General features: G+C 41.3%; 1 protein-coding gene across 1 annotated transcript; it reads right to left on the bottom strand.

Annotated features, from left to right (window-relative positions):
- Window positions 1-13,500, bottom strand: LOC139576111 (transcription factor E2F4-like). The gene is made up of 10 exons (XM_071401792.1): window positions 13,252-13,500; window positions 12,324-12,739; window positions 10,274-10,383; window positions 10,022-10,182; window positions 9,681-9,790; window positions 9,335-9,584; window positions 8,884-9,009; window positions 475-522; window positions 246-290; window positions 1-156 (listed from the first exon to the last, which is right to left on the bottom strand). The coding sequence occupies exons 2-10, from the start codon at window positions 12,465-12,467 to the stop codon at window positions 41-43; spliced, it is 1,110 nt and encodes a 369-aa protein (XP_071257893.1). The 5' UTR covers window positions 12,468-12,739; window positions 13,252-13,500; the 3' UTR covers window positions 1-40.
- Window positions 13,501-16,208: the final 2,708 nt, after the last annotated feature.

Here is a 16,208-nt window from a genome sequence, read left to right as displayed (position 1 = left end):
AAAGGCCTCTTCATGTGAGCCTTCTGGCAAGGTTCATAGGTCAAAGGTTGAGAACGGGGATGTCAAAGAGGTCGCAGAGGCCCTCGCTCTCATCCAGGTTATAGATGTAGTCATGGTCACCCGGGGGGGGAGAGAGGCGGAGGAGTGGAGAAAACACTGATAGAGGGAGAGGGATATAAACATATAACTGGAATCATCAAGTCAAAGTAAAGGGGTTTATAACACAATCCGTTTTAGACTCTTACCTTCTGAAGCCATAAGTTCCCCTAGTAGATCTGCACTCACCATCTCTACACACACACACACACACACACACACACACACACAAAGAGGTGAGAGAGTGTTTGCTATACACAAAGTCACAATTTATCATTAACTTAATTTCCTGAAATACAACGCAAGGGTCTGTTTGGATACATTTAAATCAAGTTTAAAGACACAATACACATGCACACACAGAGTCACACACAGTACCTTTAGCAGAGTCAAACATGTCAGAAAAGTATTTGGGGAAATCCAGCACTGAAAAACACAAGGCACAATATAGACAACATACAAGTACATTAGAGGTTGTTTTTATAAGGTAGAGCCAATTTACACACTGTTTTCCTGTGTACGTTCATTAAACAACCAAAAATAAAAACAGCTTGCGCACACACACATTCCTATAGCAAGCAGGCTTTATACATCGTTTGTTACCACACAGATGCTTCCTGTGTTACAGAGCATTGGGCATAGCCAGGGTTTTAATGTAAAAAAAAAACACCCACTGCGGTCAGAAGTGTGTGCTTACTAAAACAGAAAAACAATGTACGTACAGTACCAGTCAAAAGTTTGGACACACCTACTCATTAATTATATATATTTTTACTATTTTCTACATTGTAGACTAGTGAAGACATAAACTATGAAATGACACATATGAATCATGTAGTAACCAAAAAAGTTAAATCAAAATATATTTTAGATTCTTCAAAGTAGCCACCCTTTGCCTTGATGACAGCATTGCACAGTCTTGGCATTCTCTCAACCAGATTCACCTGGAATGCTTTCCCAACAGTCTAGAAGGAGTTGCCACATATGCTGAGAACTTGTTGGCTGCTTTTTCTTCACTCTGCGGTCCAACTCATCCCAAAACAGGTAATCTGAAGCAGCACTCCATCACTCTCCTTCTTGGTCAAATAGCCCTTACACATGGACTTACCTCTCACTCTACTGGGTAGAGTCAATGTAATTAAAATGAATGTCCTGCCCAGATGTCTATATCTGTTTCAATCTCTCCCTATCCCTGTCCCCGCAGCATTCTTTTCCTCTCTCGACAAGATGACCAGACGGTTTATCTGGCACGGCAAAACCCCTAGGGTTGGCCTGGATAAACTGACCCTGGATTACAGTCAAGGAGGCTTAAACCTCCCCAATTTTAGAATGTACTACTGGGCAGCACAGTCTAGGTTTCTGGCTCAGAGGTTTGATAAGGCTCCCTCTCCCTCATGGTTGAACATTGAAAAGCTTGAGGTAAACGATGACACTGGGGCAGAATTGTTTTACAAATGGGACAGAAAATCTATAAAAACCATCACAGACAACCCTTTAATCATACATTCAGTCCTGACATGGTGCAAACTGCAAGAGCTGTTCGGACGAGGGGGATTCCTTTCCCCTAAAACCCCTTTATGGAACAATAGATTGATTCCTATGTTTTTCCAGAATAGTAACTTTAGACCATGGTCCGATAAGGGGATCACTCTTCTGGAACATTGTTACGAGGAGGGAGTTCTTATGTCTTTTGATCAGCTGAAACAGAAATACCACTTGCCTAACAGGGACTTCTTTAGCTACCTACAACTACGAAACTTTATTAGGGTGTCTCTCAAGGGACAATGGAACCTACCTAAGATGTCACCTATTGAACAACTCTGCCACGCAGACCAACCACTGTTCAAGACCATTTCCCGTGTTTACGATGCTCTTATGTCAGGACTAACACTGCCTGGGCTAGATAAACCCCGACTTAGATGGGAAAAAGATCTGGGTATTGATCTTGAGGAGGGTCTATGGAGTGACCTATGCAGGAATGGTGTTACATCCACACTGAACTCCAGATACAGACTGATCCAGTTTAATTTCCTCCATCAGCTCTATATCACGCCATCTAGACTGCACAAGTTCAACCCTGATATCTCCTCCCTATGTTTTAGATGTGGCTCAGATGAAGGAACATTCCTCCATTCCACTTGGCAGTGTTCAAAACTACACGGTTTCTGGCAGGGGGTATGCGACACCATATCCTCAATTCATGGGGTTGCATTCCCTTTAGACCCGGAGGTCTGTCTACTGGGCAACTTTACTAACACCAATCTTAGGCAAAGCCATACTATAAAGCTAACAGAAATATTGCTAGCGATTGCCAAGAAATGTATTGCCTTGAAATGGAAATTGGATTCCCCCCTGCCAGTTGCAATGTGGCTATCAGAAGTTAATAGTTGTATCCCACTGGAGAAAATCACTTACCGCTTGAGGAATAAGTTAAACACATTCTACAGAATTTGGCAACCTTTTATTGACTATATGGAGAATCTCCCCCCACATCACATTGAATGAATCTCTATATTATCCTTATATAATGTTTCACACGTAATGTATAATATGTAGCCTACGGCAGGTGACCATATGATCCAAGGTCTCATTATAATCTTTTTTTATTGTATGTTTGTTTGTATATATAATTATAATTTGTTTGATTTTTACTTTCTTTGTTACGCTCATCTGTTACTGTCACTTTGTCCTATTGTTGTCTAATATCTTTTCACGTTTGTCTTGAATGTTGTTAATTGGAAAATGCAAAAAAAAAATATTCAAAAAAAAAAAAATAGCCCTTACACAGCCTGGAGGTGTGTTGGGTCATTTCCCTGTTGAAAAACAAATCAAAAGTCCCACGAAGCGAAAACCAGATGGGATGGCGTATCGCTGCAGAATCCTGTAGCCATGCTGGTTAAGTTTGGCTTGAATTCTAAATAAATCACAGACAATGTCACCAGCGAAGCACCCCCACACAACTTCCTCCATGCTTCGGGAACCACACATGCAGAGATCATCCGTTCATCTATTCTGCGTCTCATCAAGACACGGCGGCAGGAACCAAAAAATCGCACATTTGGACTCACCAGACCAAAGGAACGATTTCCACAGGTCTCATGTCCACTGCTCGTGTTTCTTTGCCCAAGTAAGTTTCTTCTTATTGGTGTCCTTAAGTAGTGGTTTCTTTGCAGCAATTCGACCATGAAGGCCTGATTCACACAGTCTCCTCTGAACAGTTGATGTAGAGATGTGTCTGTTACTTGAACTCTGAAGCATTTATTTTGGACGAAATCTGAGGTTAACTCTAATGACCTTATCTTTTATTTAACTAAGCAATTTAGTTAAGAACAAATTCTTATTTACAATGACGGCCTACACCGGCCACACCCGGACGACGCTGGGCCAATTGTGCGCCGCCTTATGGGACTCCCAATCACGACCGGTTGTGATACAGCCTGGATTCGAACCAGGGTGTCTGTAGAGACGCCTCTAGCACTGAGATGCAGTGCTTTAGACCGCTGCGCCACTCGGAAGCCCATCTTGCAGCAGAGGTAACTATGGGTCTTCCGTTCCTGTGGCGGTCCTCATGAGAGCCAGTTTCATCACAGCGCTTGATGGTTTTGGCGACTGCACTTGAATAAACGTTCAAAGTTCTTGACATTTTCCAGATTGACTGACCTTCATGTCTTAAAGTAATGATGGACTGTCATTTCTCTTTGCTTATTTGAGCTGTTCTTGCTATAACATGGACTTGGTATTTTACCAAATAGGGCTATCTTCTGTATACCACCCCTACCATGTCACAACACAACTGATTGGCTCAAACGCATTAAGGAAAGAAATTCCACAAATTAACTTTTAACAAGGCACACCTGTTAATTGAAACACATTCCAGGTGACTGCCTCATGAAGCTGGTTGAGAGAATGCCAAGTGTGTGCAAAGCTGTCAAGGCAAAGCGTGGCTCCTTTGAAGAATCTCAAATATATTTTGATTTGTTTAACAGTTTTTTGGTGATTACATGATTCCATGTGTTATTTCATAGTTTTGATGTCTTCACTAGAAAATAGTAAAAATAAAGAAAAACCCTTGAATGAAGAGGTGTGTCCAAATTTTGACTGGTACTTTACGTGTGTGTGTGTGTGTGTGTGTGTGTGTAAGAGAGAGACCATTGGAATGCTAGCCCAGTGCCAAGGTTTATCTGCCTCCATCACATTGCTGCTTATGATTGGGCGGTCAACCTTTGTCCTATCGTGATTAAGTACCCATAAAACATTGTAATGTACGATGGTATCACCCCATATTGGCCAACCCCACAATTGTTTTGTTTTTTACGGTTCAAAAAAATCATTTAAATAAAAGACTGCTAAAAAAGAACCACTAGCGAGAGGATTCATGACAAAATATATCTTGGAGCCAACTCTTTTTTTGTAGTGTATTCCTCTCGGTTGGAGCTGTGGCACGAAAGAGGTGTGTGCCGCTATTAGGTTTGGGCGACATGGCCTAAAAATCATCTCTCGATTCTTTCAAACCTATGGGCGATTCACAATATATATCTTGATTTTTTTTATTTTATGTTTTCACTAAATAAGGTTTTTGTACAATTAAAAGAGCAAATAACACTGCATTTCAACCAGTCAGCAATAATCAAATGGATTCAGGTCTTGTGAAATTATACCAAGGCTAAAAATACACCTTCCACAACCATAAAACCCCATATTAACTTAAGCTAAATAATTTAACCTGCTTTTTTGCAATAATCACTGATCTGGCTTTCAAGTCAGTCTATGAAAATTGCCTTTTTGTTAAAAAATTTACCAGAACCATGCATAATGTACATTCACTAATAATGACTAACTTCTTGTAGCAGGCATTAAAGAACATTTACACAGGTCTCAAACAAATTAGACAGCTAGCAGAATAATCCTTGACTAAAATGCTGCTAGCTGTACGTGGTACCACAATGCGTGCGTGACGAACTGAACATTAATTTTCCAGAACCAATGTTCATTGATACTCCTGTTTTAGTAGTGTCCGCTCTGCGAGCAACTTGAGTTGAGACATAAAAAGGGAATCGTTAGAAAGGTTAACTTCCTCTATTACAGTAAAATAATGTCTCAATGTGTTTCAGTGTCCATATGACCCATTCTGTTGGACCAAAATTCAAATAACGAGTTGAAACCTGTTTGTCAGAGGAAGAAGTGATCTCTCATCTTTGTTATTCTGAGTGGCAGGGGGAGGGGCTTGGTGTGTATGTGTAAATAGAGAGGAAGAGGAAGAGTGAGAGGTTTGACAAATGTTTCCCAAACGTTTCTCCCGCAAAAATCTGTCCAATATAAGCCCAATGCGTTTCTATTAGAGGTCGACCGATTAATCGGAATGGCCGATTTCAAGTTTTCATAACAATCGGAAATCTGCATTTTTGGACACCGATTTGGACAAAAAATATATAAAAATTACACCTTTATTTAACTAGGCAAATCAGTTAAGAACACATTCTTATTTTCAATGACGGCCTAGGAACGGTGGGTTAACTGCCTTGTTCAGGGGCAGAATGACAGATTTTTACCTTGTCAGCTCGGGGATTCAATCTTGCAACCTTACGGTTAACTAGTCCAACGCTCTAACCACCTGCCTTACTTTGCACTCCACGAGGAGCCTGCCTGTTACGCGAATGCAGTAAGAAGCCAAGGTAAGTTGCTAGCTTGCATTAAACTTATCTTATAAAAAACAATCAATCAATCATAATCACTAGTTAACTACACATGGTTGATGATATTACTAGTTTATCTAGCGTGTCCTGCGTTGCATATAATCGATGCGGTGCGCATTCGCGAAAAAGGACTGTCGTTGCTCCAACGTGTATCTAACCATAAACATCAATGCCTTTCTTAAAATCAATACACACGTATATATTTTTAAACCTGCATATTTAGTTAATATTGCCTGCTAACATGAATTTCATTTAACTAGGAAAATTGTGTCACTTCTCTTGCAACAGAGTCAGGGTATATGCAGCAGTTTGAGCCGCCTGGCTCGTTGCGAACTGTGTGAAGACTATTTCTTCCTAACAAAGACAGCCAACTTCGCCAAACGGGGGATGATTTAACAAAAGCGCATTTGCGAAAAAAGCACAATCGTTGCACGACTGTACCTAACCATAAACATCAATGCCTTTCTTAAAATCAATACACAGAAGTATATATTTTTAAACCTGCATATTTAGCTAAAAGAAATCCAGGTTAGAAGGCAATATTAACCAGGTGAAATTGTGTCACTTCTCTTGCGTTCCTTGCGCGCAGAGTCAGAGTATATGCAACAGTTTGGGCCGCCTGGCTCGTTGCAAACTAATTTGCCAGAATTTTGCGTAATTATGACATAACATTGAAGGTTGTGCAATGTAACAGGAATATTTAGACTTATGGATGCCACCCGTTAAATAAAATACGTAACAGTTCCGTATTTCACTGAAAGAATAAACCTTTTGTTTTCGAGATGATAGTTTCCGGATTCGACCATATTAATGACCTAAGGCTCGTATTTCTGTGTGTTATTATGTTATAATTAAGTCTATGATTTGATAGAGCAGTCTGACTGAGCGGTGGTAGGCAGCAGCAGGCTCGTAAGCATTCATTCAAACAGCACTTTCGTGTGTTTTGCCAGCAGCTCTGCTGTTTATGACTTCAAGCCTATCAACTCCCGAGATTAGGCTGGTGTAACCAATGTGAAATGGCTAGCTAGTTAGCGGGGTGCGCGCTAATAGCGTTTCAAACGTCACTCGCTCTGAGACTTGGAGTAGTTGTTCCCCTTGCTCTGCATGGGTAACGCTGCTTCGAGGGTGGCTGTCGTCAATGTGTTCCTAGTTCGAGCCCAGGTAGGAGCGAGGAGAGGGACGGAAGCTATACTGTTACACTGGCAATACTAAAGTGCCTATAAGAACATCCAATAGTCAAAGGTATATGAAATACAAATCGTATAGAGAGAAATAGTGCTATAATTCCTATAATAACTACAACCTAAAACTTCTTACCTGGGAATATTGAAGACTCATGTTAAAAGGAACCACCAGCTTTCATATGTTCTCATGTTCTGAGCAAGGAACTTAAACGTTAGCTTTCTTACATGGCACATATTGCACTTTTACTTTCTTCTCCAACACTTTGTTTTTGCATTATTTAAACCAAATTGAACATGTTTCATTATTTATTTGAGGCTAAATTGATTTTATTGATGTATTATATTAAGTTAAAATAAGTGTTCATTCAGTATTGTTGTAATTGTCATTATTACAAATAAATAAACATTCTTTTTTTTTTTTTTACATTTTTTTTTTTTTAAATCGGCATCGGCTTTTATTGGTCCTCCAATAATCGTTATCGGCGTTGAAAAATCATAATCGGTCGACCTCTAGTTTCTATGGGCTTATTTTAGACGTAAGCTTGTCGCCTGCCTTCCCACCTTTGGGACAACGACTCCCATTGTTAGGGCAGAGACATGAGCATCTTGTGTGTTTGTATGTATGTATGTATGTATGTATGTATGTATGTATGTATGTATGTATGTATGTATGTATGTATGTATGCATGCATGCATGCATGTACACAGGACAGAAGGAGCAGGGACCAAAAAGACACGCGCACATAAACACTCATAAAAAAAATATTCCACAATACAGGCATTTGGAATATCGCGCAAAAACATACATTTTAATTTATCTGATTAATTTTATAAATCGCCCAGCCCTAGTCTGTGTGCCGAAGTGCAAGTGACAGTCAAGGATCCTCGCTGGCTGTGCGTCATGTGATGGGTTGTAAATGATCAAGGGCCCAGCTGCAGAGCATGCAACTCCGCTGTCCCCATAACTGGATAATTATTAAATGACTCACATGTTTTGCCTAATCTTCCTCCCTTATTAGGCCTAGGTTTCTTTCTATATGTTGTATAGGTAGATTGTAGACTACATTGCTAATTATAGGCTATGGAAATTGGCCTACTCTACATATCATTTATTTCATAAGCTTTGCACAGCTGTAAGTTCTTTTGACTTCTCATTACATTTTTCCATCTTGATATTGTTTCCTCAATTTGACTTGTTGTTGCCTGCAACATTTGTTATTTAAAATAAACCTGTGATAGAGAATCGCCTATAGACTGCATTTGAAAGCTGCAACTTTACGACGTTAAACACTTCATTAGAATAGCCTATTTGGTAAATAGTATTTATAATTTTAACTTCATGCTTTTGATAGGCTATTTTAATTAGTGGGATTTGGCTTTTAGCCGTTTGGTTCGCAACGGAAAGAGGGAGGAGGGTTGCATGCATTATTTTATAATAGACTAAGCATTGTCCAACTGTAAGGTTTGTTCAAACTACTCGTTCGATTTTTCTATCTTGTTATTGTTTGTTCGACCTCTTTCATTATTACCCTAGGCCTATCATGTTTTAAGGTTATTCAAAAACAACCTAAAACTTAGAGATAAATTATCTAATGGCATTCTAAGCTAATTGTTTGATCATGAAGTAGCACGGCGGGAGGAGAAAGCCAGCATGCATAAAAACTTAAGTCATATTCATATCAAATGAAGAGAAGAGACAACATTTGATTTTTAAAATAGACACCAGAGTGTCCTCTATGAAAAATAAAATAGGCTTTGGCTTTATACAGCATCTTTCACATCACAATGTCATCACCATCGACGCTGGCTGTCAATAATCTTCGATATCCGATACTATCGTAATATCGCCCAACCCTATTGCTGCTACCACACAACATGCACACACACAGATAAATTGAATTCTAACTCACAGTCAGATGAATCGGATTTGATTGGTTCAAAGACAGTAAAGTTGTTGTCCAACGAAGTAGAAGACTGGAGGGACCAGGTGTCCAATGATGGTGGTTGCGGAGCAGGTTTTTCAGTGCTGGAGGTGTCTGGTAGGTAGAGGTAGAGAGAGGTAGGTAGAGGTAGGTAGAGAGAGAGAGAGGTAGAGAGAGAGAGAGGTAGAGAGAGAGAGAGAGAGAGAGAGAGAGAGAGAGGTAGAGAGAGAGAGAGAGAGAGAGAGAGAGAGAGAGAGAGAGAGAGAGAGAGAGAGAGAGAGAGAGAGAGAGAGAGAGAGAGAGAGAGAGAGAGAGAGAGAGAGAGAGAGAGAGAGAGATGGACACAGAGGTAGACATGGGACAATTCAATGATATTGTATTGAGAGTTTAGCAGACAAAACATTTTCATAGACCATGAGAGATATAACAGTGAGGTCACCTGATGGCTTAGCTGCTGTATGTGCTTTAGGCTTGCCAGTGGCCAGACTCCGGGTGTTCTTGACAAATGTGTGAGTGGATGTGTCTGCAGAGGCTGCAGCAGACTTGGCGTTCTGCAGCATTTCCTCAGGAGGCGGGACTGGCAGCACCACAGGTGTTGAGTTAACTGGGTCCTTGTTGATGAGCAGAACATCAATGGGCCCAGCAGCGCTCATCAGATGGATCTGATACTTCCTCGGACCGTCTTGAACCTAAAATTTGAGACAAACACACACACTTACTTTTCACCCTGAGAAGACTGACAGACTGACTAGGGGGAGGAGGTGGCAGAAACAAATCGAACTTACAGCTTCAGGTATGGGCACCTCCAGCTGCGTACCAGAGGGAGCACGCACCGCCAAGAGGGTATCACCTTTGAAGCAGCTGCAGATGTCCTCATGATTAACATAGGCCAGAGTTGGTCAGAGTTAAGGTCAGACACACAGCTTAACAGAGTATTATAACATTATTAATGCTGGCAAGTGTATCCTCTGCTATTGTACAGACAATACGGCACTGCAGCTCTTTTTCTATAAGTTTCTACTGGTGTGGACTGTGGACTGACATGGATACCTACGTACAGTTAGGTTGGGGTAACAATTTAGATGTTGGTGTAGGTATGAGTATGTGAGTACATAGTAAGGATATGGACTATTGTGTGTGTCCTCGGTCACATTCTTGATGCTTTGTTGGACCCACACCCTCTGCTGGTCCAGCTCACTTTCCCTCATATCCAGATCTTCAAGCTCCGACTTCAGGTCAACCAGCCTGTCACCAATCTCCCTTGTGTTACAGCCTGGCCCAACTCCCCTTAGACAGATAGTGCAATGAAATGTAAGCCCATACTGTGTGCATTCCTACAAACATACAAGTGCGCGAACATACACACACACTCACTCACTTCCACTGAATACTGTTCTTTGACTTCTTCTCGATCAGGCCAATGCCCTCCAGTACATTGGTGATGTCATAGATGCGCCTCTTCTGTCTGACGGCCAGGGTGTCTGCTGCCTACAAGAGCAGGAAAAACAACATTACTCACAACACAACTGTCAAAGGTCACCCTCTCTGATCAGAAGCAAAATAACTTAATGAATGATTTTAAAATGCAAGCACCCAAATGTCCCTACCAAGGCTATTTTCCTTAGGGGGATGCATATCCAGTGTGGGGTTAATAACAAATCACAAAGGTAAGAGCCTGTGAGACAGGGGCCTGTCAACCAATCACTGGATGGGTCATAGCCCTGGTAGCCAATAATAGGAGAGGTCACAACCCTATGAGCCTATCAGAGGGGGGACTAAACAATGCGGACAATAATGACAGACCGTGACACAGCTACCCACTGAGCGATGAGACACGGATTGTCTCTTTTGCACACACACTCTTTCTGTGTTTTACCCTCTTTTATTCCTTGAACTCCTTACTGACAGTAACCTAGATAACGTAACAGTTTTACAATTAGTTTTATATTAGAGTTTAAGCTTCTATTTTATTTTAGAGTATAAATCATCACGATCACAGTGCATGTGTAATTGCCGGTTTTTGGCAGATAAAAAAATGAAAATCAGATAAAATTGTTGCTGGTCAAATTGACTGAGAGAAAAAACAATCCCATTGCAAATAATACTTTTTATTCATTGATGGAAATATCAGTTGATGAAAATACATTTGACTGTCATGCTTATCGGTTTATAAGCTAAAGCTGCAATATGTAACTTTTGGAACAGACCAAATTCACATAGAAATGTAAGTTACAGATCTGTCATTATCAAAGGCAAGTTTAAGAAGCGGTAAATATGTTCTATGTGTGCTATTTCTATGCTTCCTGTTCTTAAGTTTCATTTTTGTGTATTTTACACCAGCTTCAAACAGCTGAAAATAATATAATTTTGATTATGGAAAACATATATCATAGCGGTTTAGATGGTAGAATGATTCTCCACCAGATACTTGCTTGTTTTGTAACATAAATTGAAATAAGGCAAACAATTAGAATTTTTGCAAACAGGAATTGGGGGGGGGGTTGATTTCTGCACAGTGCAGCATCAATGTACACAATTTCGTGTAATTAAATTGGGAAGTGTGTATTTTCGTTAGTCGTCATGTATCTTATTTATTACACGTTTTTTACGGAATACCACTTGTCAGAACAGCGCTAGACCTGCTGCTGCAGAGCCACAGCTCGTTACTTCTGGAGTGCCATTGCGCAACAATTCTAAATGCAATCGCATGTTAAAAACTGTTTTAATGGTTATGATTAAAAATAGCTACTATTGCTTTATTTCTCAACTGATAATTGAAGTATGCCATGCATTCGCCATTTATTGAGATACTTCGGGATTTTGGCAATGAGGCCCTTTATCTACTTCCCCTGAGTCTGATGAACTCGTGGATACCATTTTAATGTCTCTGCTTGCAGTTTGAAGGAAGTTGATAACTAGTGCAAGCACATTTGCTAACTAGCGTTACCATAAACACTGGAAGTATATTGTGTCTGCTAGCACAGACTTCCAGTCATTGCGCTAACACTAGTTAACGTTAGCATTGGCTCGCAACACTACTTCCAACTTCCTTCACACTGGACACAGAGACATAAAAAAGTTTACACGAGTTCATCTGACCATGGGGATGTAGATAATGGGTCTCATTGTCAAAATCCCGAAGTATCCCTTTAAGCATTACACTGTTAGTCTACACCTATTTGACGTTAATTAAAATCTTCCCGGACACATTTTTCTAACGGAAACCCTGGTGTGCATTTCATATTCCACATGCATCTCCTCGGAGTATGTTGCACATCTGTTACAACACAATCCAGCAACCAAACCAGGCAGTGCTTAGACGTATATATGTTAGAAGATTGGGGACTGGGGATACAAAAAAATAAACAAACCATAGCTAACAATTCTTACAGTCAAGACAGTCAAAATGGATGCAGCCCATCACTCACTACTTTGAGATCGAGCACCCCGTCCTTCGCTTCCTGCAGCAAAGTAACGAACTTCGTGGTGAGAAGTCCGAGGCTCCTCTCGTGTCTCTGAGACTGTGGAGCATCGGAACCTTCCAGCTCGGTTCGGCTAAGCTCCAGCTCCATAACCAGTCTGAATCGGTTGGATGATATAGTGAATGGAAGGTTTCCCTAAATGCTGTAAAGCACCGGGCCTATGCCCTCGACCGTCCTACTCCAGTGCAACCGCGGGGATAGTTGCAACCCTGGGAAGGCTGTGCCGACACCGGGTCAGTGGTCGGTCCAGTTCGTCTCCCCGTGAGCCAGAACACAGTAAGAAGCCACCAAGCAATGTGGTCCTGTGCTCGAGCCGTTGGAGGCGGGCTGAAAGCTGGGATGGTTTCAAGCGTAGGGAGCGTCTGTAAAGTGAGGACACCACGGGAAAGTGAAACGAAAAATACATAACTAACTTACTCACTGTACCATAACCTGCTGTGTGCATTGCATACGGACGAAGCTACAGTAGAGTAGCTAGCTATATCTCTTAGAGTTCCAACTCCAATTTGATTTAGCAGTAAATGTACCGTTTTCGATTAGACCTCCGCCACTGGATTGGCTTGGCAACTTTGGCCAACCACCCATAGTTACGTTAGCTAGCTACAGTAACGTTAGTTAGCACAACAAGGTCGCTAACTAAGTAATGTACATTAGATACAAGTACATTAGGTACATGCATATAACTAAAACAACGATGGCTAGTGGCTTACTGGCTCTCGTTAACTAAACGTTAGGTGGCACGATAACTAGCTAGCCAGCTAGTTAACTCACCCGATTATCAGCAGACTAGCTAACGGTTAGCTAGCTACAGTACAGTAAGTTACCTAGCGATCTCCTGTCACAAGCGTCCTGATGAATGGTCGGATGTACTTACCAATGAGTTCGTGAGTTGTCCTCAAAGCAACATTCCAACACTGGAATGCTATTCAAGTTGAGTTTGTTTCGTCGATATATTATTGTAAGCAAGCTATCACTCAGGGCATTTACTTAACTAATATTCGAAAGGCAGTTTAAAAACTCCCTCCAACTACATCTTTCATCCAACAGACCAATGCATTTTTCTTCCTATTAACTAATGTCTCGCGTACAGCGAACTTGACACCGAACGAAGCATGGAGCGGCGCATCAGATTTTCATCTTAGCCAATGAAATAACGTTAGTGCTAGGGAGCGTCACACATAATAGAGTGTCATGATACTGTGCAAAATGAAACGATATTGTAATGTACACTGAGTGTACAAAACATGAAGGACGCCTGCTCTTTCCATGACATAGACTGACCAGGTGAATCCAGGGGAACGCTATGATCCCTTATTGATGTCACTTGTTAAATTCACTTCAATCGGTGTTGAGCCTGGAGAAAATTGAGACATGGATTGTGTATGTGTGCCATTCAAAGGGTGAATGGGCAAGACAAAAGATTTAAGTGCCTTTGAACGGGTTATGGTAGTAGGTGTCAGGCTGCAGGCACACCGGTTTGTGTCAAAAACTGCAACCCTGCTGGGTTTTTCACGCTCAACAGTTTCCGTGTGTATCAAGAATTGTCCACCACCCAAAAAACACATACAGCCAACTTGACACAACTGTGAGAAGCATTGGCGTCAACAAGGGCCAGCATCCTTGTGGAACACTTTTGACACCTGGCAGAGTCCATGCCCCGACGGGGGGAGTTTTGTACACTCAGCATATATTGACCCAGTGTCTTGAATCAAATATGGTATAATAATGTCTTTCAGAACTATGTCAAGATGACATTCACATTTTTGGAACAATGTAGAGAATGAACAATAAACCATACACCCACAGACAAGTTTAAAAGCAGAAATAATTTTGACAAGTCAAGGACTCTTTTCCACAACGTTGCAAAGCCCCTACCCTCTATGAGTCACTCATGTGTAAGGAGATTATCCTGAAAATATGTCACTTCGATACAGATATAACTTTTCTGTAACAGGTTAGGAGAATTAACGTAGCAGTTTAGGAGAATTAGGTTAAGGTTAGGAAAAAGGGTTAGGGTTAGCAAAAATGCTCTCCTAACATTCTACAAAAAGTCACTTGTACTGAAGTGCCGTGTTTTTAGAGAGTACCCATGTTTGAAATGACCAGAAATCATGGTTACCAGAAATCTCCAAAAGTTCCCACAAGGACAGTAAAACAAGGAAAATTCTCCAAAGCCTATTTTAGGCATAGGGGTTAGCTTTAGGATTGGGGTTACAATTAGGGTTAGGATCAGAATTAGGTGTGTGTGTGTGTGTGTGTGTGTGTGTGTGTGTGTGTGTGTGTGTGTGTGTGTGTGTGTGTGTGTGTGTGTGTGTGTGTGTGTGTGTGTGTGTGTGTGTGTGTGTGTGTGTGTGTGTGCGTGTGCGTGTGTGTGTGTGTGGCAGTCTTGGCCTTGTACTTTAATTGACAGTCCTTTGGATTGCAATGTATTTTGTGGATTGAAATAAAGTATTTCAAATGTGTGTGTTTTTGTGTGTATATGTGTGTGTGAGTGTGCGTGTGCATGTGTGTGCTATACCTCTGCATCCTACCACTGGATCAGAGGCTAGAGGTGTGATGGTCAAACACAAAGGGGCACAGGGTGGGGAAGGGCCAAGAGTGGGCATCTCCCTTCCAAAATGACAGCCTGGCCTATTTCTGTCTACCGTGGTTATGAACCCACAAAGAAGCCTTCCCAGGCGGCCCAGCCCAGACAGAGAAGACTGGAGTGGGACAGCCAATTGGGGTAGAATCCCAATTGGGGTAGCAGGCCAAAATGTGGAAATGCTTCAAGATGCAGGGGCAGCACAATAAAATACAATAGTACTATTTAGTTCAGTTTAATATATGCCACTTAACAGATTCTTTTTATCCAGAGCGACATGTATGACAGAGTGCATAATTATTATCATTTTTTGTATGTGATCTTTGTGGGAATTGAACCCACGTTGTTCACATAATATAAACCAGTTATGGTCAGAGTATTGGATCAAGCCACGGTCAAAATTATTTAAACCCTGGTCTGAGGCTAACATTGGAGAGACAACCCCTGATGCATTGATTGTGTGTGTGGAAACGGGTGCATTGGGGGTCAGGAACAGCCATATGCTATGAATGCACAATGAACAACATGAAAGCCCAGGCCGCTGTGTTATCCCTGCACTGTTGGGGGGGGGGGGGGGGGGGCATTGTTTGACAGACAAAAGGCTAACGGTGCCCAGGACACCCCACGGTACATTTGGCCCCCATGGGACAGAGGATGAGAGACTAGGGGGGAACAAGGGTATCTGGAGAGTACACCCAACCAGATGCCCCCCCATCTCCTTCCAAAACCAAAACTAGAATTTCCCACCTCACATCCCCATCCTAAAGAGACAACAGCACAATGAGAGGGCCTCTTCCTCACAATAAGATAAGAATGCGCCGGAATATAAAGGAGAGAAATTTGAGAGCGAGTATGAGGGAGTGGGGTAAAGGACTGACTGTGATTTCTATGATCTTGTAGGAGCTGATGGTGGGTGACTAATATTCCAAGACAGAAGAACACAACACACCAATTGTCATACTAAATATGTCATACCCTCTCCCCAAATCTGTTTAGATTTTTCCCAAATTGAGTTTCTCTGTTTTATTTTTCCTGGTTTCAGATTCAGTTATTTATTCTCAAACTTCCAATTATTTATAGAGAAACATCAACATTGAATGTTCTGAGTCCATGTCAATGCATCAATCAAATCAAAAGGAAAAGAAAGTAACAAATTTAGATTTTTTTGTGTAGATTCCTTTAATTTCTTGTTACAAAAGGAATAAGCTACTAGCAAACATTGTGACAACCAACCCCATTCTGTGTGA

This window comes from Salvelinus alpinus, chromosome 5 (genome assembly GCF_045679555.1).
Source record: "Salvelinus alpinus chromosome 5, SLU_Salpinus.1, whole genome shotgun sequence".
NCBI classification, from domain to species: Eukaryota; Metazoa; Chordata; class Actinopteri; order Salmoniformes; family Salmonidae; genus Salvelinus; species Salvelinus alpinus.
Note: the sequence above shows the minus strand (reverse complement) of the source record. Positions and strands in the feature narration are given on the sequence as shown.

What these genes read in the sequence shown, in the direction of transcription:
- LOC139576111 (XM_071401792.1), bottom strand. Translation starts at nt 12,467, where the DNA reads ATGGAGCTGGAGCTTAGCCGAACCGAGCTGGAAGGTTCCGATGCTCCA. An exon ending in CAAATCCGATTCATCTGACT is followed by an intron (nt 523 to 8,883) that starts GTGAGTTAGAAT and finishes TGTGTTTTTCAG; the next exon opens with TGCTGGATTTCCCCAAATAC. An exon ending in GGAACTTATGGCTTCAGAAG is followed by an intron (nt 157 to 245) that starts GTAAGAGTCTAA and finishes TCCCTCTATCAG; the next exon opens with TGTTTTCTCCACTCCTCCGC.